Source organism: Choloepus didactylus, chromosome 10, assembly GCF_015220235.1.
Source record: "Choloepus didactylus isolate mChoDid1 chromosome 10, mChoDid1.pri, whole genome shotgun sequence".
Lineage (NCBI taxonomy): Eukaryota > Metazoa > Chordata > Mammalia > Pilosa > Megalonychidae > Choloepus > Choloepus didactylus.
The window spans coordinates 39,969,634-39,992,258 of record NC_051316.1 but is presented as its reverse complement, the minus strand read 5'-3'; the positions used below and the strand labels follow the sequence as shown (position 1 = coordinate 39,992,258).

General features: G+C 42.0%; 1 protein-coding gene across 1 annotated transcript in view; it reads left to right on the top strand.

Annotated features, from left to right (window-relative positions):
* Positions 1 to 22,625, top strand: part of PCSK5 (proprotein convertase subtilisin/kexin type 5) — a 422,934-nt gene that overhangs the window by 392,444 nt on the left and 7,865 nt on the right. The window contains exons 31-35 of the mRNA XM_037797346.1: positions 99 to 316; positions 2,771 to 3,007; positions 7,489 to 7,719; positions 8,929 to 9,103; positions 15,960 to 16,177. Of these exons, the coding sequence (XP_037653274.1) occupies positions 99 to 316; positions 2,771 to 3,007; positions 7,489 to 7,719; positions 8,929 to 9,103; positions 15,960 to 16,177 (1,079 nt within the window). The remainder of the gene's footprint in view (positions 1 to 98; positions 317 to 2,770; positions 3,008 to 7,488; positions 7,720 to 8,928; positions 9,104 to 15,959; positions 16,178 to 22,625) is intronic.

Genomic DNA, 22,625 nt, shown 5'->3' with positions numbered 1-22,625 from the left:
GCAGCCCTTTCATTTTGAGTCCTAACTCTTTTGCCACAAGGGGTGACTCATTTCTCTAGTTCCTAAGCTTCTTCAATTATTCTTTCTTCCCTCCACAGGAGCTTTTATGCAGAAGATGGCATATGTGAACGCTGCCACTCACCTTGCAGAACTTGTGAAGGAAATGCCACCAGCTGCCGTTCTTGTGAAGGGAACCTCGTACTGGACCAGGGAGTGTGCCGGGAAGTCTGCCCAGAGAGGCATGTGGCCATGGACGGGGTGTGCAAGCACTGCCCAGAGATGTGTCAGGACTGCATCCATGAGAAAACGTGCAAAGGTACCCATGAGCATCCCAAGGCAGAGTGTGGCTGCCCCGCTGGGGACCGACTACCCGAGGGTGGGTGTGTGTCTTATTTTCCCACGGCAGCTGTAGTAAAGTACCACAAACTGAGTGACTGAAACAACAGAAATGTATTCTCCCACATTCCGGAAGCTAGAAGTCCAAAGTCAAGGTATTGGTGGGGCCAGGTGATACCTGAGACCTGGACAAGAGAATCTCTTTCTGCATCTTCTAGCTTCTGGTGTTTGCTTCCCTTGGCTTTCCTTGGCTGGTAGATGCTTCACTCCAATCTCTGACTCCTCCGTCTTCACTTGGCTGTCTTCTCCCCAGTGTCTGTCTTCTGTGTACCCAAATTTCCGTCTTCTTATAAGGACACCAGTCATATTGGATTAGAGCCCACTCTAATCCAGTTTGGCCTCATCTTAACTAATCACATCTTCAAAGACCATATTTCCAAATAAGGTTACATTCATGGGGCCAGGGGTTAAGATTTGAGCATGTGTTTTATGGGGATACAATTTAACCCATAACCATGTCCAGAGAGAACCGTGGGGACCAGGCTCCCTAACTTTGCTGAAATGTGTCTATCTCCATGCACATCACTGAGGAAATTAAGTGAGAGTGAGAGAGAGCCTTTGCATCACGGACTCTGCAAGTTAAGAAAAATAAGAGCTCCTCTTTGCACGATTCCTGCCTCATCCATATTTTGGGCACCTCATATCACCACACACATCTCCAGGTGCTGGAGATACAGATAAGAACACAAAGTTTCCTCCTCAATGGAGCACAAAATCTTGTAAGGGTGACTGATATCAAACAACTAAATGCAGAGGAAGCTGGAGAATTTCAATTGTTATAAAAGATAAGAAAGGAAAGTTCAGGTATCTATAAGACTCTGAAAACAGCACAGACCGTGAATAGGTTTTTTTTCCTTGGGAATTTACTCCCAAGAAAGGCTGTCCAATTTCTTACCCCGTTTAAAGCAGACTCATTCATGTGGAGCTGTCCATTCCAAAGGTTTGCCTTGGTGTGACCTAAAGTGTTTTCCAGGATTCCCCCCAAAATAAGAAAACAAACACAAATCAAATAAACCCATATTGCAGTCTTCATACTGGTTAAACATGTATCTCTATTTATAAGTCTATCATACCATTAGTGAAAAATTACCTAGTCCAGCAATTTCTAAACTGCTTTCCTTATTGAATAGAATGTGAGGTGGTTTTTGTTTCCTAGGCTGCTTAAGCAAATACCATGAAACGGATTGGCTTAAACAATGGGAATTGATTCACTCGTGGTTTTGAGGCCAGAAAAATGTCCAAATCAAGGCATCGTCAAGGCGATGCTTTCTCCCTGAAGACTGTGGCGTTCTGGCGGGCAATCCTCGGCTCCTCTGTCACATGGCAAGGCACATGGTGGCATCTGCTGATCTCTCCCTTCTCTCCCAGGTTCTGTTTCAGCTTCTTGCTTCTGTGGCTTTCTCTCTGTGTGTCTCTGAATTTCATTCTCTTACAAAAGAATCCAGTAATAAGATTAAGACCCATCCGGAACTAGGTGGGCCACACCTTAACTGAAGTACCCTCATCAAAACGTCCTACTTACAACAGGTTTATATACAGAATGGGTTAAAGTTAAGAACTTATTCTTCTGGGGTACATACAGCTCCAAATCACAACACAGGTACTCAGTAAAAAAAAATTTTAAGTGCACATGTGATAAATATATCACATACAGCTTCTGGGTGATTATCAGAAATAGCTCCTGGGTTTTCTCAGAACCAACAGAAAGTTAGCATCCTCCAAACTAGCATAGAATTATGCTGTGTTTCTGAAACATCTTCTTCAGAAAGTCCCTGCCAGGACCCTCAACCCCAGAAAAGCCAATCAAACCCCAGTAAAGCACTCCTAACCCAATGAAAAATAAAGCCCCACTTACACTTAACCTACCCCTGTAACACCAACAAGTTCTTGCTGCAATCAACAAAACATAGCCAACCTCCTTTAATCTCTTTATGACACTGCTTACAAACCCCAGGAAGATGATTTCCCTTTTGCAGACAGTTTCCTTGCTGCGGCAATCTTGGTGTCATGAAGAAAATTCTGTAAACTGTGATTTGACTCCAATTTGTCTTTTGAGATGGTGCTTTTCAGGTTTCCTGAACAATAGCTTCAACATCTCAGCCATTAGTTGTTTGCAAAAGCACTGCAAATTTTGGAACCTCCAAGGACAAGGTCAGGTCCGGACTTAAGCCCAGCACCATCTAATCAGGCCCTACATGTGACCTCCTCCTCCCAGGGCAGGCTGTTAGATACCCAGGGCAGGTGGGAACCGGGCAATGGCCACTCCGGGCAAAGGAGCCAGCGTGGTGGGGAGGGGCCTAGTCCCTGCAAAGGGAATGAATTCCTTTCTCGTCTGCCCCATGGGAATAACGTGCTGTTTCCTCCTTCCCCTCAGAGTGCGTGCCTGACTTCGTCCTGTACAATGACGCGTGCCGCCAGTCCTGTCCCTCCGGCTTCTACGCTGACTCCCGCCACTGCGTCCCCTGCCACGCGCTCTGCCTGGAGTGCCGAGGCCCGGATGCGGACGACTGCAGCGTCTGTGCGGATGCCAGCTCGGTTTTCTACGAAGGGCTGTGTTTGGACGAGTGTCCGGCGGGAACTTACTTTGCAGAGGAGACTAAAGACTGCAAAGGTAAAGACTTTGGGAAGCAGGCGCAGCAGGCATCCCAGGGAGCCCAGTAGCCTGAGGGGTTTCTGCCGAGGCTAAATGGGCGCAGGGTTGCACAGTTCCAGCCCTGGAGCTGCCTTTCCACCCAGTTCCCTCCCATTCCAGGGAGCGTAGTTTGACTCTGCTTTTTTTTTATTGTGGTAAAATAGATATAACATAAAATTTGCCATTTTAACCATTCCTAATTCAGTTTTTTAGAGGAATCATTAATAAGCTTTGGTCCTGTGACTTTTATTATTAACAAATCACACTGACTCTCCTCACCGCTGTGGCTGTGAACTGCTAATCAAAAGGGATTCTCAGGGGAAGACTTACCACAGTGATGAGGAGCCTTCAAAAGCCACCAAATACGGAAGACTGTTTTTAGAAATTTAAACCATTACAAGTGTATAGCTGTGTTCCAGTTTGCTAAAGCTACCGTTATGCAAAATACAGAAATGGATTGGCTTTTATAAAGGGGATATTTTTGGTTACAAATTTATAGTTGTAAGACCATAAAAGTGTCCAAACTAAGGCATCAACAGAAGAATACCTTCACTGAAGCATGGCCAGTGGCGTCTGGAACACCTCTGTCATCTGAGAAGGCACTTGACTAATGTCTGCTGGTCCTTTGCTCCCAGGTTCTGATTTCAAAATGGCTTTCTCAAAATGTCTCTGGGCTTCTGTCTCTTAGCTTCTCTCTCTCATCTCCTGTGCATCCTTGCTTGTTCTCCCAGGGTGTTTCTCTCTAAGCACCTGGGGGTCCTCTCTTAGCTTCTCCTGGGCAAATTCTGGGCTTCATCTTTTGGCTTAGCATCTCCAAACATCTTGGTCTGTGTAGGTTCTTAGCTTCTCCAGGGGTCAACCTCTAGATTACATACCTTAGCTTCTCTTCAAAATGTCTCTCTCAGCTTCTTTGAGCTCTTTCTCTCCATGAGCTCTCTTAAAGGACTCCAGTAAACTAATCAAGACCCACCCTGCATGGGTAGGGTCAAAGCTCCATGGAAATAATCTAAAAGGGTCTCACCCACAATTGGGTGGGTCACATCTCCATGGAAACAACCTAATCAAAAGATCCCACCCATAATAAGTCTGCCCACACAAGATTGCATTAAAGAACATAGTCTTTCATGGGATACATAACAGTTTCAAACCAGCACAAGTGTTATAAGCAAAACTGCACCATAGAGGGTCTTCTCAGAGCCTCTTTCCATCCTGCATCCTTTGCCTACCCAGAGCCCCACTCCTTTCCTCCTCATCACCTCTAGGAGCGGTGCCTCCTGCTCTGGGTCCCCCACTCCAACCCCAGCTCCTCATTCCTACACTGTGAAGAAAGAATCTGCTGTTATTTATGCCTCCTTATTGTTTTCATGTTGGATGTGTGCATGTGTGTATGATTTGAGTTTTGTTCAGTCCCTGAAACTTTGAGAATATGTCTTTATCAACTATTTTTTATTGCAGTAACATATAAGTAACAAAATTTGCCATTTTAGCAAAAGTGTACAATTCAGTGGTGTGAATTACTTTTACAATGTTGTGTTACCAGTGTCACTTTCCATTACTAAAATGATTTTATCACCCAGATTGGAACAGAAACTCTTTAACAATTAAGCAATAACTCTCCATTCTACTTCCCCTAGCCCCTGGTCGCCTCCAATCTATTCTCTCTCTACGACTTTGTTTATTCTAGACATTTCATGTAAGTGGAATCATGCAATATTTGTCCTTTTGTGCCTAGCTTATTTCACTTAGCATGATGTTTTCAGAGTTCATCCATGCCCTCGCATGTATCAGCCCCTCATTCCTTTCTAGATCTGCATATTATTCCACTGCCTGGGTATACCACATTTTATTTATTCATTCATCTGTTAATGGAAATGTGGATTGTTTCCACTTCCTTATGTTTGCCTTTTATTAATCAGGGAGCAGAAAAATAAATTGTTCAATACTAAAGGAATGTCAAGCAAGTGAGAGAAGCATTCTGGGGAAAAGGACTTTTCCAAAGCCTCAGAATTTGCTCCAACTAGGCAGCCAGTGGTAACTCAGCCCCATACTTTGCCTCCCAGCACACACGAGGTAGACCTCCAGAGGCCATCCTTACAGCATTATGAGCTTGAGGGTGACCGTATGTGGCAGGAGAAACCTGGGCCACCCACATGCTAGCACATACTCAGGCAAATGTTTTCATTAGGACATGAAGATTTGTCTTACTTTTGAAGGCTCTCTGCATATGCTTTTATGTGTGTTTTACATGCAGCGTTATTTAGTGTCCATGTCTACCCGGCTATTTGTGAAAGGATGCAGACAGCAAGATGGGTGGCTGAGTCTGCATAGAAGAGGCAGCAGTTAGCATGGCAAGGCAGGCTGTGGAGTTGGATGAGCATTCGCTTCCACAAGAAGTTTAGAGACTCAGCCAAAAGCCTGCAGTGCCCTTCTGCCTATACTAGAGCAGGAATTGAGGATTGACTCCTGACCTTTCTGTAGTGTTTAATAATAAAAGTAGTTTGTCATATAGGTGTCAGAGTATGTTCACTGGTTTTATCTCATTTAATCATCTCCTGGAGAAAGGTCCCTGGTTCTCAGCCCTGGTTGCTATTAGAATCAACTGGTGAGCTTTAAAAAAAACTACACATGCCTGAACCCCACCTCAGACCAACCTAGCTGCTGGGTTGGGGCTCTAGTGAACATATAGTATAGATGTATACATACACAATGTATGTATATACATGTGCATAGAGATGTGTATATGTAGGTGTGCACGTATGTTTGTGTATGTATGTATTTATGTATGTGTATTCAAATTTAAAATTTCCCAATAATTTTGATGCTTCGTGAGGTTGAGAACCATTGAGGCAAGTGGTTTCCTTCCCCATTTTTTAGGAGGAAATCAATGCTTTGAGATGTTAAGCAACTTGCTCAAAGTCACCCAGCTAGTTAGGGCAGAGCTGGATCCTGACTTTGGGTCTCTCCCTCCAGTGCCTTTGCTCTTTCCGCAGTCTACAGGGCTGAGAGGCTGAGGGAAGCTGGTATTGGAAGACACTAGAGTGATGACCTGACTTTCCAGAAAAGAAACAAAGGGCCTGACCTGAAAATTAAAATTTGGGCAGGTGTAGAGAAACATCTGGAATCAAGCAATCTCCAAGCAGGTTCACCTCTTAGAAACACAAACCTGGACTCCAAACCCATTCCATGTTCCCCAAATCATCCCCTCTGAGATATGGCAGGCACCTCTGAACTTCCCAGTCCTTTTCTGAGGCACTTGGGCAGAAATAGCAATCACAGTTATAAGGCCTGGGTTCGAATCTTGACCCTGCCCTTCTCAAGCTGAATGACTTCTCGTCTCCAAGCCTCAATTCCCTGATCTAGAAAAAATGAGATGAGGAGCAGGGTAATGATAATACCACACTTCTAGTCATCCAGTGAATGTTTATTCAGGGCCCACAAAGTGCCATGTGCTCTTGCACACCTGGGGAGCACTAGGGAACAATAGAGTCAGAATCCTTGCCCTCATGGGCTCACATTCTATTGGGGAAGGCAGACCATAAAGAAGATAGGAAAAGATTAAAGGGGGAAGGGAGTTGAGGAGTTGGGCAGGATGGGGTTGAAATGTGAGAGAAGATGGCCTAAATGATACCACTGAAAGGTAGTGGGGGAGCAAGCCACACATCTATCTCAGAAAAGAACATTCTAGACAGGGGTGTGACAACTGCTAAAACCCTGAGGTGACAGTAAGTTGTTGTTATTTATTATTTTTGTGTGTGGTGTGCACTTTTATGAAAATAAACTTTATTTTTAAAGGAGTTTTAGATTTACAGAAGAATTGCACAGAAATTACAGCATTCCCATACATCTCCTCAAACACACACAAGTGTCCCCTGTTATTAACATCATGCATTAGTGTAGTGCATTTGTTACAACTGATGAGCCAATATTGATACATTAGTATTCATATATTTTGTATTCATAAATGAATACAAAAGAGGCCTGGGGAAATGAAGGAGTCAACAGGCAATTACACTCTATTTCAACAATTGCTATATTAGTGGTGAATGCAAGGGATTCTGGTAGGTGAGGGGAGAATCAGAGCAATAAGGGTGAGAGAGTAAAAAGGTGACATCCTTGTGCAGGAAAATGGTGCTGTGGAATTGCTTATTATTTATTATAGTTTGGGTAATTATAGTGGGTACTAAAAATATTTCTGAGGTGACTATTGCATGAAGTTAGCTCTGTGGGTATGTACTACAAAGAAAGCAAAATGGCCGTTTTTCTCGTTTTGCAACAAGAATGTTCCATCAGACCCCAAAGGCTGTAACCTACCCCTGGCCCACACCCTTAGCACAGAGCCGTAGAAATCTCTGGAAGAAATGTGGAAGGAAAGTCAACACACTCTCCAGGGGAAGTGATATCCTAGAGGGGCATCCCAGCCCTCTCCCACTCTCTCACTTCTGCCCCCATCATATCCACAGATTGCAGCAAGACCTGCCTCACCTGCTCGGCGTCTGGGGCCTGCACGAGCTGTCAAGATGGCCTGAGGATGGACAGCCGTGGGAGATGCCAGGCTTACAGGGAGTGCGCCCCCTCCGAGTACTGGGACGCGGAGGCCCACGAGTGCAAACCCTGCCACCCTAAGTGCTTCCGCTGCTCGGGGCCCACCAAGGACCAGTGTCACACGTGCCCGGGGAACAGCCTTCTCCTCAGTGAGTCCCGTTTCCTCCAAGTCCGAGGAGGGGTTTGTTTTCCTTTCCATCTGGGAAACTACTTACACCATGCCTGATGCCCAGCGGAGACTGGCTTCTTTCTTTTTAATTTTATATTTGGACAATGTTGCAAGCCTAAGGAAAAGTTGCAAGGGTAAGAATAGCACAAAGACAGGCATATACCCTTTACCCAGTTCCCCTCTTAACATCTAACATCTTACCCCATTTGCATTGTCATCCTCCCTTTCTCTCTCTCTCTCTCTGACTCTCACACAAACACGCGCGCACACACACACAAATGCACTCATACACACACACAATCTATATGGGTACATAGTACACAACTTTTTTTTCTGAACCATTTGAGAGTATGTTACATACATCATGCTTCCTTTCCTCCAAATACTTCAGTATTTCTTAAGATTAGGGATATTTTCTTAAAAACCAAAGTATGTTATCAATTCTATGATATAATATTTTTATCTAATATGCCATCCATTTTCCAATGTTCTCAATTCCCCTTTAGAATAAGGTCCCATCTAGAGTCAGGTGTTGATTTAATTGGCACATCCCTTTAACTGCCTTTAATCTGAGATAATTCCACAGACTATCTTTGCCTTTTACAATATTGATATTTTAGAAGAATACAGTCCATAGTATTCCTTTGGGTTCCATTGACATTTCCTCATGATTAGATTAAGATTATGCCTTCTCAGCCAGAATGCCGTATCAGTGATTAGGTAATGCTGTGTTCTTCTCAGAGGACCATGTCTGCAGGCAACGATGTCCCCCTGTCTCTCCTGGGTGATATAGATTTTGATTAATATATGTCCAGTCTCTCCATTGCACAGTTATTGTTTCCCCCCTTGTAACTAATAAGCACTCTACAGTGACATCTTAAAAACATGCAAATGTTCAGCTCCTCATCAAAATTTTCCCTAGATTTAGCATCCATTGATTAATGAATCATTTCAGCCACCAAGGATGGTTCACTCTGACCTCTGTTTTCTCCGAACTCATAATGGCCTTCTGGTTGGTTCTATTTCTTGGACGCTCATGTTAGTTCCCAAGAGAATCCATCCGCCTCAGGGACGTTGTCTCGTTCCTCCTGTACTCGCCTCCCCTCCCACAGTACAGAGCGGGGAGCTCAGAGGGAAGGCTTGGAGACATGCGGCCTGACGCCAACAGATGCTCTTCCTCTCTTGGCAGACATGACCTGCGTGGAGGACTGCCCCAAGGGCTACTACATCGAGGATGGCCACCGCTGTGCCCCCTGCCACAGCTCCTGTCGGACATGTGAAGGGAGGCACAGACTGCAGTGCCAGTCCTGCCAACCAGGCTGGTTCCAGCTGGGGAAGGAGTGCCTGCCCCAGTGCAGGGAAGGGTAAGGTGCTCAGCCCACGTTGCCCTCATTTAATCCCACTGCCTCTCCGGATATCATTGTTGGCACACCCATTTTGCAGATGAGGCAACTAAGACTCAGACACATAACCAGCTCGAAGTCGCTCTGTTATAAGGAGCTGGGCTGAGGGTCCAGTGCACATCTGATGCTCTCTAAGGGATTTCAGCCAGTTCACAGTAACTGAAGAGAAACAGGAGAGGCAGGGTGGCCTGGTGAGATGATGCAAAGGGTCATCCTTTCAAATCAGTGATCATGAGTCACCGATCTCACCCAGTGCCAAAATTCACTAGTATTGAAAAGGATTCATGCAATTCCAAGGCACTCTTCCCCGACAGAAGGCCAAGACTGTCAGTGTAGATTCTCTTCTGTATTAGTATTTGTTCTGATTCTGATTTAATATGTGATGTTTAAGCATGTGGATCATTGATTTTGTTTGTTTGTTTGTTTTGTTTCTCAAGGGGACTCTCATGCCCTTTATTTTTTTATATATATTTTATTTTATTTTGAAATAAATTCAGTTACATGAATAGTTGCAAAAACAATACTAGCACCATACACAAAATTCCATCATACCCTGACCCCCCTCCCCCAATAGCTTAATCCACCAACTTTAACATGCTGCCACATCATTATTTCTTTCCCTCCCTATCTAACATTCATCATATATTTCTCTGTCTTCTGAATATATGAGAGTTAGCTGCACACATCCTTGAACATACACTGTAATTCACGTATGCACTTCCCATGAACAAGAACATTCTTTTATGTAATTCCATTAAGCCCAGCTAAGAAGTATAAGAGATTCAACAATGATACAATGCTTGCATTCTGTATTTCCTTTTCCTTATGTCCCTTCGAGCCACCTGTCCTCCACCCTCCAATCCCATCCAAGTTCATCCTTAGCATTCAATTGTCTTCTAGTTATCTGTCTTTTTTTTTTTTTTTTTCCTTTTTTCAATTGTGGAAACATATATACAGCCTAAATCTTCCCATTCCACCCCTTTCCTAGCCTTCCATTAGTGGGATTAATCACATTTAGAATGATGTTATGCTCTTTCCCACCATCCATTACTAGAAATTTCCCTTCACCTCAAACAGCAACCCTACACTCCTTTCTTAACTTCCCATTGCCCCATCCCCCATTTCTCTTAATCCAGACTCTACTTTTCATCTCTATGGTTATATTCTCTGATAATTTCTTTGTGTTTACTGTGGGGCTTAAAATTAACCTCTTAAATCCCTATCAATCTTGTTTTTCTTTGATACCACCTTCACTTCAATAGGGCACATAAACTATGTTCCTATACTCCTTCATTCCCCCACCTTTATATAGTTGTCTAAAATTACATATTTTACATTGAGTTCAAAAACCATTGATTTGTCCTTAGAGTTTTTGTATTTTTTATCATGTAGGAGGTAAATAGTGGAGTTATAGTTCAAAAATTATTGACTTTTATTTGTATTCCATTGTGTTTGGAGGATGTTCTTTGAGTATATTCTTTTTGTTTGTTTGTTTTTCCAAATTTCTTGAGGCTTGTTTTATGCCTCAGCTTATGGTCCCTTCTGGGGAAAGATCTGTGATCACTAGAGAAAAATGAGTGCCCTGGTGATTTGGGATGTAAGGTACTATATATGTCTGTTAAAATTCTCTATATTTCTTTCTCCTTTCTTTGTCTCTCTGTTGGTAGGGCTTCCTTTAGAATCTGAAGTAGGGCAGGTCTTTTATTGGCAAAGTCTCTCAGCATTTGTTTGTCTGTGAAAAATTTAAGCTCTCCCTCAAATTTGAAGGAGAGCTTTGCTGGATAAAGTATTCTTGGCTGGAAATTTTTCTCTCTCAGAATTTTAAATACGTCATGCCACTGCCTTCTTGCCTCCATGGTGGCCACTGAGTAGTCACTACTTAGTCTTATATTGTTTCCTTTGTATGTGGTGAATTGCTTTTCTCTCGCTGCTTCCAGAACTTGCTCCTTCTCTTCAGTATTTGAGAGTCTGATCAGAATATGTCTTGGGGTGGGTTTATTTGGATTTATTCTATTTGGAGTTCGCTGGGTATTTATGTTTTGTGTGTTTATATTGTGTAGAAGGTTGGGGAAGTTTTCCCCAACAATTTCTTTGAATACTCTTTCTAGACCTTTACCCTTTTCTTCCCCTTCTGGGACACCAAAGAGTCTTAATTTTGGATGTTTTATTTTATCTATCGTATCCCTGAGATCCATTGCAATTTTTTCAATTTTTTCTCCATTCTTTCTTTTATTCTTTCATTTTCTGTTCTGTGGATTTCTAGGACACTGAGATGTTGTCCAGCTTCCTCTAGTCTTGAATTGTGAGTATCCAGAGTCTTTTTGATTTGGCCAACAGTTTCTTTTATTTCCATAAGATCTTCTATTTTTTTATTTACTCTTGCAATGTCTTCTTTATGCTCTTCTAGGGTCTTTTTTATGGTGCTTATATCCTGGGCCATGGTCTCTTGATGTCCTTTAAATCCTTTGCCATGTTTTCGTTCTTTGATTGTACCTCTTTAATTAATTTTGCGAGGAATAACGTTTCTTCCGAAATCTTGATTTGTGTGTTTGGAGCTAGATTCTCCATATCGTCTGGTTTTATCATATGCGTTAAGATTTTCTGTTGTTTTTGGCCTCTTGGCATTTGTTTTGCTTGATAGGGTTCTTAAAGGATATCGATCTAATTTTTCAGAGACACAGCTTGGTGACGTGCACTTTCTCTAGGTAACCAGCAGATGGCGTCTGTGAGCCACCTATATCCCTCCAGTCAGTAGTGTGGGGAAATGATTCTTGTGTGTTCAGTTGGAGAACTCAGCCTGGGTGCGCCGCTGGAGTCACCCGCCCTGAATGTGGAGCGCGTGCACGGGTGGTCAGGGAGGAGGGGCAGCTCTCTCTCCGTGTCCCCTAAACCACCGGACTTGGCGTAGCACCCCTGGGTTCTCCGAGCAGATTCCCCCTCCCAGCCGCGATCCTCCCTCAGCCAAGGGAATGCCGTGCTATGTCATCAGTGTACACCGTCCCTCTAGGGAAGCCCTGGGCCGCTTGGCTGTGCCGCGGGGCTCTCAGCTTGTTTCAGAATGCAGAATGTGTGAGGCTGTCTCCACTGCAAAGCCTTGTGGGCTGAGAGCAGCTGAGGTTTTCTCCACAGAGAGAGAGCGAGAGACAGAATATTTCCCCCGATTCTCCTAAGGTCAGTTGTCTCCAAAAGCCTCTGTCTGCTTGTTGAGGATTTGCTGTCTGTATTGAGCAGTTAATATTAAAACCTCACTTGGAGCTGGGCTGAGAAAGTGCACGGCGCAGCTTCCGTGAGGGAGGGGCTCCCGGCTCTAGGTTCTCGGCTCTCAGCGCGGGTCCGCAGTTTTACTTACAGATTTTATGCTGTGATCTCGGGCATTCCTCCCAATTCATGTCGGTGGATGATGAGTGTACAGTCACATTTGTCTCCCCGCTACCATCCCAGGTTATTTACTGGTTTTTTGTTCATTTATGAATTGTTCTGGGGGAGACTAGGTCTTCCACCTCTTTCTATGCTGCCGTCTTCCCAGAATCTGGATCATTGATTTTGCAGAGGGAACAATTTTAGTTAAAATTTTAATTTATACTCCAATAACTACCCAACCAGTCATGCCCATAAATCCAGAAATTCTAGGTTTACTTATAATATGCAACCCTGACAGACCAAATATATCTTTCTAAAAGCATTTCACAAATAAAGACTCTCCATTATTTTTCTGCTAGGAAAAACCATTACTGTATTTACCAGGAAGTCTGGTTATCAGCATATTGGGAAGAAGATTTTATAGTAAAAATCTTTTTTTTTTCTGGATATACCCAATAAAAAGAAAGATTGGTTATAGTCTTGCTGCTAATTCTTTCTACCCAACCAATAACTGATAATGCTGAGAGTTTCCAGACCCAAATTGAAGGGATGAAACCTTGGGCCTTCCCCAATTGCTTTCACCCAAATTGGCCCATCTCTTTCCTCTTCAGTCCTGGAGTATTTACTGCATGTACCATGCATTTTAGTTCTATATACATCCTTCCATTTTGATTTACCTCATATTCATTCACTCATTCATTCAACAAACATTTAATGACCAGTATCTGGGTGCTGTAAAGATTTAAGGATAAGTAAGATAAACGCTCTGACATTCAAAAGCATTTATTTATTCTTATATATCTCCTCCCAAGAAAATTATAAGCTCCTGGAAGAAAAAAAAAAGACCTCTTATTTTTCATACATGCTCCTACACATAAAGAGAACAGAGTCACCCATGTTAGCAGCCTTCAAGATACACCAGTGGTATAGAACAATGGAGGAAAAAGTCCTGCTAGCAAGAGTGAGGATAGGGCTATCTGGCTTAGCCCTTCCTCTTCATCCTATTAAGTGTCTCAAAATATCTGGATCCTGTGTAAAACAAAAAAATCTCTGTCTTCCTCAAGACAAGTCATTAAAGACTCTCAAGCACACACAGAAAAGTATAAACCTCTGGTCTAAATAAATTGTAGGCCATGGAATTAAGAAGACAATTGTTCCACAGCGTGTGAGGTTACAGGTTGGAGAGAGGGGCACCAGTTGCCATAAATTTCTTTAACGGGGTATAAAGGAAGTATTAAAGGGGTATAAACAGAGGCATTTATCTAAAATTGTTCTCTTAGTAAAATCAGTGTTCCACATGCATTGCATAAACCTCATACGTTAAACCTCTTGCCTTGGAAAAGAAGCTATATAATGCTCCACACTCTGTCAATTATTTTGGCGTTTAACCTCAGGAAAGGTTCTCTGTGGCCTCAGATACTGAATGCACTAATGCCTGAGATTCTCTTTAAGCCTGTGAGGATCAACAGATTTCATAGTCACCTCATGCAAAAGAGTTATAAAAATAAGCAGTGGCATTGTACTTGTCTCCTCTTTTAATCTCATCTAGTCAACCCTAGTACCCTTCAATAATCTTTAAAACCAACTTGGTATTGATAAGCTTTTTTCCCATGGTTCCTAATGATTATTTTCATCTTTATAACAACATTAGTGAAGAGCATTTGTGTGCTGCTTTAGGATTTACCAAGTATCCCATCTACAAGGTGTCATTAAATTATGATTTAATTCTACAACAATCCTATGAGGTTGATATTATTCTCTCCATTTTATAGATGGTAAAACTGAGGCTCAGAGAAGTTAAGTGACATGCCCAACATCACACAGCTACTAATACATGGAGGAGCAAAGACTAAACATCAGATCTTCTGATTCCAATCTTGTGCTCCCTCTGGTCTGTGTGGATATCACTTTTCCCTGTTGATTTCTCTTTTGAGTCTCTTGTGGTCCTTTTCAAAGTTACAGCTCATGATTGATTTTTCCTTTTGTTCTCTTTCCATCGCATTGGCTCTGAAATGTGTCAGGGTCTTAATGATTGACCGGGAGTAATAGTTGTTCACCTAACCATGGAAGGTGAAACAAGCCTTGATTTGCCTCAAGTTGGGTCACCTAAGGTACAGGGCACACTCATAAGATCAAAGACAGGTGGCCATGTAAAGGCAGGCTCAGCTGTACCTAGGCTTGGTGTTCATTTTCAACATGTTAGTAGAGCTAAAATAAACTTTTTGAGAAAAGAAAGAAAAGAAGCCACTGCTTGGGCTACTCGTTTTCCACTAGAAAAACCAAAGATGAGCCTTCACGTCTCTAGGATAACTTCAGCGTCCTGACATGCAGAGATGGGTCAGATGTTGTCTAGAAGTTCATCTTTCACAATAATCCCTTTTTCTCTCTTTTATCTTACTTGGAAAATCTCTGTTGCTCTTCAGTTAATGCACTAGGGCTTTCGTAGAGTGGTATTTGACAAATAAATTCAAATCACTTTGTCCCACTTCCCTAGCTGTTTGACTTTAGGCAAGTTGACTAAATTCTCTGAGCCTCTCTGTAAAACAGGGTTGATAATATCTAAATCATAAGGTTACTATATGGAATAATCATAAAATTAATAATTATTGCTAACATGCATTAATTATTTACATGTGCTAACCCCTGTTCTAACCACTTTCTCAGTATTAACTTGTTTACTTTGAGATACTAACATTAATTAGTCCCATATTACAGATGAGGAACCTGAAGGCTGCTCCTGAGAGGTAAAGCTGGGATTTGAGCACATGTAGTCTTATTCCAGAGGGCAAGCTCCTAACCCCCATGCTCCAGCATCTCATTTTTAGGTTCAAAGAAGTGAAATAATTTCCCTGAAGTCCCAAATGTAACATCTTACATATAGTAGGCACTTAATGAATAGTGATTATTGGCGTTATACTTAACCTCCAAAATTCTTTGCAAAAGAATAATTTGCAAAATTATGTAAAGGTGCTCAACATCACTCATGTCACCTCCTATTTCAAGAAGTTTTTTAAATTGAGAAATCAGTAAACCACTCCATTTCACTGAGCTCACTGAACACACCTTAAAGCTTGAAATCATAAGGTTACTATGTGGAATAATGTTAAAATTAGTAATTATCGCTAACATGCATGAATTATTTACAATGTGCTAGGCACTGTTCTGACCACTTTTTGAAAGTGGAGGAAGAAATGGAAGGAGAAAGCCAAAGGTAACTAACTATTGAGGTGCTACTATGTGGTCCTAGGTTCATGTGTGTTATCCAATATCAGGGAGGGATCATAAAGCCCAATTTACAAATAAAATATTAATAATGAATCTAAAGAGCAAAGTTAAGTAATGAGTCCAAAGTCACCCAGCTTGTAAATGGACCCTGTCTGACTAGCCTTGTTTTTTCCACCACACCCAACGTAGAAGCAAGCTTAGTACTCAGCCTTTGCTTCCCGCTTCATTTCAGATATTATGCAGAAAACGCCACCGGACAGTGTGAGAGGTGCAACAAGAGCTGCAAGGCATGCTGGGGCCCAAAGCCCACGAATTGCCTGTCTTGCGATACATTTTTCTTTCTGCTCCACTCCAAAGGCGAGTGTCATCGCACCTGCCCTGAGCATTACTTTGCAGAGCAAAGCACACAGACCTGTGAAAGATGTCATCCAACTTGTGATAAATGCAAAGGTGAGTGGTTATCTATCATTCTGCAGGTGTGAATGGAAAAATGAAAATGGTTCCCTGCTGCTTGGGCCCTCTCTCCCTTCTCACTGTCTTTGGGAGCTTCTTCCTAACCTCACTGCCAATCCTTTCCAGCCTCAGTACCCTCTGTTCTCTTGGCTTCTGCCTGTTCCCTCTAACCTGGACTGTTTCTTCACCACACTACTGTCTCTTGAGAGCCTCCCCTCTTTCCAGGCCCAGGATACAGGCATCATCTCCTCCATGAAATGCTTTCCACCTACTCTGTCTTCCTTCTCTACCTGCTGAACTTAGATTCTGCCTAGGGGAATTCATTTATTTCTGTTACTTGAGCAACTACCTAAAACTTCTGCCTCAAATTCTCCCAAATTGCATACCTATTTGTCTGTCCCAGAGTTCCTTAAAAATCAACATATCCCAAAATAAACACAATCTGTGCTTCCTCTGCAAATTCACTCTTTTTTAAATATAAACTTTTTATCTAAAAGTAATTTCAAACTTACAGGACAGTTGCAAAAATACTATAAAACCCATACAGAGAACTCCAGCATACCCTACCACCACCCAGATAAACAGACTCACCAACTTTTAACATTTTGTCACATTTGCTATATTATTCTATCTATCCATCTATCTACCATCTGTCTATCTATTCACCTGTTTGTCTATTATCTAAACATTTGAGAGTAGGTGCTATTCATTCTTTCTGTTAATGGAGCCACCATCCAACCATTTGGCCAAATTTGATAGCCTTGAAGTATCCTGGGCTTTTCTCTGCCCTTCACCACCTGTCCAACCCATCAACCTCTAACAAAGGTAAATGTCAAGGTCTGCTGATTCCCTCTCCCAAGTATTTCTCTAATCAGATCTCTTTCTCTGTTCTCACAGTCCTCATATTTGGTTTCCAGCATCATTTAGCTGGTCTTTTAAAGTAGCCAGCTGGTCACCCCAACTCTGGTCTTGCCACCCCCTCCCCCACCCCATCCTGCACAACAAGCCAGAGTAACCCTTTTAAAATTCAAATATGTTCATTTTGCTCCATAGCTTACCTTAAAAAGATTGGCATTACACTTGAATTTATTTGGGGAGGAAAATCCATCTTTATGATCCTGAGTTGTCATATTTATGAACATGGTATAGCTCTCCTTTATTTATTTATTTATTTTGCATTTATGTACTGTCCTTCAATAACCTTTTACTTCAATAGACATTCAATAAATGCTTGCCGTTTTTAAAAAATGATTAAAATTTTTCCCCAGTCAGCCCCTTTAGTTCATGTCTCCTCTCTCCTTATATGTACTTTTGAATCTGGAACCACCTAGAACCATCAAGAACCCCTCAGTAGCCACCAAGTATGTAATACTCTTTCATGCCTCCCAGCCTTTGTTCCATGTGTTTCCTCTTCCTGGAGAACACTGCTCCAGTGACATGTCAAAGACCCAGCTTGAATGTCATCTCCTCTGTGAAGCTTTTCTTAGTCTTACCAACAGTGTTCTTCCTATCTTCTTCTTGAGTCTGTAATACACTCTTTTATCATAGCACTTTTACATTGCTTTTTAATTAACTATGTCCATCTCTCCTACTTACTGTGAGCTCCAAAAAGGGCAAGGATTGTGCCATATTCATCTTCATATCCCCTGTTCCTTGCCCAGAGTGTGAAATGTAGTAAATGCTCATTAAGTGCTTGCTGAATGAATGAATGAATGAATGAATATACAGAACACAAGAAAATCCTTAAGTCTTTATGTAAATGGAGAATGTTTCATCTGTTAGCTCTTCAAAACTATTGTTTCTCCATCTTTCCCTCCAATCTCCTATTCTGGAATTCCAACTAAATGTATTTTAGAATTTCTTGATCTGTCCTTTACGTCTCCTAACTGCCCTTTTATACTTTTATGTCTTTGACACTCTATGGTTTATGCTATGTTATTTCTTCAGGACTCTCTTACATTTCCCTAATTTGCTCTCTGGGTTCAGTTTAAAGCTCAGCCCACCTCTTATTATCTTTGTTTTTTTTAATTTCAATGACTGTATTTTTATTTTTAAGATTTCTAATCATTTCTTTTTCATCTGTTTTTGCTTCACATCCTCCTTTTGTGTTTCATAATTTATCATTTTTATGGATTTTTTTTCTTTTTTTTTTGAGCTTCTTAAAATTCTGCTTTTAAAGACTGCCAGACTTTCCATAAAATTACTTTCATCTGAAGTGAGTTCACATTCTGGCTGTTGATTGTGTTTGCTCTCTTTCTTAGCAATCATTACATTCATATGCTTTGAAATTTTGGTTTCGGGCTTATTCCGAATTGGAGGTTTTGTTTTTGGTTCGTATCTCCCACTCTTCCTTTATATTCATTCCTGATGATCTGGTATTTTTCAGCTAACTCTATCCCTGCCGCCCACCCAGGGACTCACTTAAGAAACAGGGCTTTTCAGTGTTCCTAGAAGTGATATTGGTAACAATACAGATTCCATCAGCAACCCAACCAGCAGATCAGGGAAGTTCCTGGCAAAGAAGGCATGTCTGTGTGCACAGAGAGACCCACCCCAACTCCCAATTTAAGCTCTAAGCCTAGCTTTGGGCCCTGGTCTCTTATGAAAGAAACACTTTTAGTTCCCATTATAATGGATAAGTTGAACTCCAAGCTACCGTTGCCCACTTCCAGACCTGGAGTACAGCAGGGAGGTGGCTTGAATCTGACTACCATTTTTCATTTATATTCCCTTTCTGAAGCAGTTTCATCTTTTTTTTTTTTTTTTTTTTTTTAAGTCCACTGTGCCAGTTTGAATGTATTGTGTCCCCCAGATGCCATTATCTTTGTGGTCTTGTGGGGGCAGATGTTTTGGTGATGGTTGGATTTGCTTGGAATGTGCCCCACTCAGCTGTGGGTAATGATTCTGATGAGATGTTCCCATGGAGGTGTGGCCCTGCCCATTCAGGGTGGGCCTTGATCAGTGGAGCTATATAAATGAGCTGACTCAGAGAGAGGGAACTGACTGAGTGCAGCTGTGGGTGATGTTTTGAAGAGGAGCAAGCTTGCTATAGAGGAACATCCTGGGAGAAAGCTGTTTTGAGGCCAGAGCTTTGGAGCAGACGCCAGCTGCCTTCCTAGCTAGCAGAGGTTTTCTGGATGCCATTGGCCATCCTCTGGTGAAGGTACCTGATTGCTGACATGTTACGTTGGACACTTTGTGGCCTTAAGACTGTAACTGTGTAGCGAAATAAATCCCCGTTTTATAAAAGCCTATCCATCTCTGGTGTTTTGCATTCTGCAGCATTAGCAAACTAGAACATCCACTTATTTCTTTTTTGGTTTTCTTTTTAAATATTTAGTCTATCATTTCAGTATGATTGGAATGAAGGGGTCATGTCAGAACCTGAACTTACATATGATTTTTTTGAGGTGCATGGGTCACTAATGGATAAGCAGAGTCCTATCCAATAAGCAGAGTCAGGCTCATTTTGCTAATTCAAATGCCTGGGGGTGGTGTGGGATGTATTGAAGACTCCTTTTTTTCTTTTATTTTTTTTCTCTTAGACACTTAGAACTTTTGGATGAAACAGCTGTTCTAGTTTGCTAATGCTGCCAGAGTGCAAAACACCAGAGACGGATTGGCTTTTATAGAAGGGGGTTCATTTGGTTACACAGTTACAGTCTTAAGGCCATAAAGTGTCCATCAACAAAGGGTACCTTCACTGGAGGATGGCCAGTGGTGTCCAGAAAACCTCTGTTAGCTGGGAAGGCACATGGCTGGCATCTGCTCCAGATGTTCAAAATGGCGTCCTCCCAGGATGTTCCTCTCTTAGGCTGCAGTTCCTCAAAAATGTCACTCTCAGTTGCTCTTGGGGCATTTGTCCTCTTTTAGCTTCTCTGGAGCAAGAGTCTACTTTCAGGGGCCATCTTCAAACTGTCTCTCATCTGCAGCTCCTCTCTCAGCTCCTGGGCATTCTTCAAAGTTTCCCTCTTGGCTGTAGCAATCTCACTCCTTCTGTCTGAGCTTATATAGTGCTCCAGTAATCAAGGCCCACACTGAATGGATGGGGCCACACCTCCATGGAAATTATCTCATCAGAGTTATCACCTATAGTTGGGTGAGTCATGTCTCCATGGAAACACTCAAAGGATTCCAATCTAATCTGCACTAAAATGTCTGCCCCACAAGATTGCATCAAAGCATATGGCTTTTTCTGAGGGACATAATACATTCAAACCAGCACAACAGCCAAAGGCCAACTTGTCAGACCCTGTTTCTACTCTTGCTTCCTCTCCCTTCCAAAATAATTCATGTCAGAGTAGTGGTTTGATTACAAAGAATTTCCAAGGAGAAGGGTTCACAAGATGAGAAATAAGTTCTTTCCGTACTTGGGAAGAGACCAGCAGCCAAATCTTGCTCTCTAACTGCTAGGCTGACCTTCCTGAACACTCTCTGATGATATTTCAAAAATAACTTCTTCCCAAGTGCTATACACATGTGAATAGAGCCATTTCAGGTGGAAAGTGGCTTCCATAATCACTTTTCTAATGCCCCCAAAATATGTTGGCTCAAATGTATTTCTTTCCCTAATGGTTTTCCCAAGCTCCGCATTCATACATCTAATTGTCTGGGGAATAACTCTACTTGGATGCCCAACAGACACCTCAAACTTCAAGTGTAGATGCATTATTCTCCAACATACCTCACCCCATTCCTAGGCCACTCTTTTCTGTGTTCCATAAATTGATAAATGGCCCCACTACCTGGGACAGAACTGAAGAAAATTCACTGTTGGGATAGAAACCTGGGCATCGTTCTCTGCTCCTCCCTCTCTCTCAACTCCTGCAATTTGTCGAGTCCTGTCAAACCTACTGCTTAAATATCACCTAACTCCACTTCCCTTCTCTTGTTCTTCTAGGCTCACTGCCTTAGTTAAGACTCATCATTTCTTGCCTGAATTATTCACCAGTTCTCTAACTGGTGTTCCCACCTCTAGGATAAGACACCCTATAACCAACCATCCCTTCATTATGCTCTCAGATAGGTCTTTCTACACGACAAATATCATAATGCTATTCCTCTACTCAAAATGACTCTCCACTGATTTTAGGATAGAATCTTAATTCAGTAGCTTTGCATATGAGACTCTTCACCATGGACACTCCACTCACATTTAGCATCATCTCTCACCACCTGCTCTCCCATCCTCTACTCCAAGCATAATGAGTTACTATAAACCTGAGGCCTGCTTGCTCTCTCTGCCTCTCTCCAGGATACTTTCTCCAGGCTGCTCTGCCTGGTTACTGCTTTCTGATCCATGAGGGTCAGCCTTTCCTCCAAGAAGTTTTCCCTAACTCCTCCATCTGTTTTCCCTTAGTACTGTATGCATTCATTGACCCATTTATTCATTCAGCAAATATTTATCCAGCAGTATAGCCCGGGCAGTGTCAGTCAATACAACTGTGAACAAGACAGTCAGGGTCCCTGCCTCCCAGGTGCACATTTAGTCATTGTTTACTTATTACTAGTCTGCCTCTCCAGACTGAGGTCCTCCAAGGCACGATTTAATGTGTCTTACTCATCTTTGTTCTTAGCACAGGTTCCCAGCCTGGAGCCAGTGATCAATAACAATTTTGTATTGCTTTAGAGTGACCCTCAATGACATTACTGCCATTATATTAATTGATTGCATTAAATCACTCTTAGCTGGAAAGTGCTTAGAGATGTAGATGATCCAACTGACCTGGAAGTGGTCCTGAGCTATTTATCCCATTGCTACAATTTCTTTTATACATCTCATAGCATGGTCTATCAGCACTGTCTATTAGAAATATAATGCATGCCACACATGTAATTTTAAACTTTTCAGTAAGCACATTTTAAAAAAATAAAAATAAAGAGGTAAAATTCATCTTAATTATATATTTCATTTAACCTAATGTATCCAAAATATTATCATTTCAACATTTTAATGTGCAATGTTAAAATTATTAATGCAATATTTTACTTTTTTTTGGCACTCAATCTTTTTTTTGCACATGTATTTTACATTTATGACACAACTCAAGTTGAATTTGCCACATTTAAGTGTTCAGTAGCCCCCTGTGGCTAGAAACTACTGTATTGATGACAGTTCTATTCTAGAGCAATGATTTCAAATGAGATAGTAGCAGTGGACCACTTTCTTCAGATGAAATGTTACGCTGAATCCTATTATATAAAATGTATCAGGGCAGAGCTGCTCAAATTGAGCAGAGGAGGGATTTCAGAACCCCATCTGAAGCCCCCCCCCCCCACTCTCAGGCCATCCTAAGGCAACTCTGTGAAAATCGCAGGATAGGATGCCCCCAGACTTTGTCCATCCTCAACTGACCTCAATCTTTGAAAGAATTATCCGTCCAAGCAAACTGCATTTATATAATCATTCTTGTGCTTCTTAGATTTTGTTGTTGTTGTTATCCAA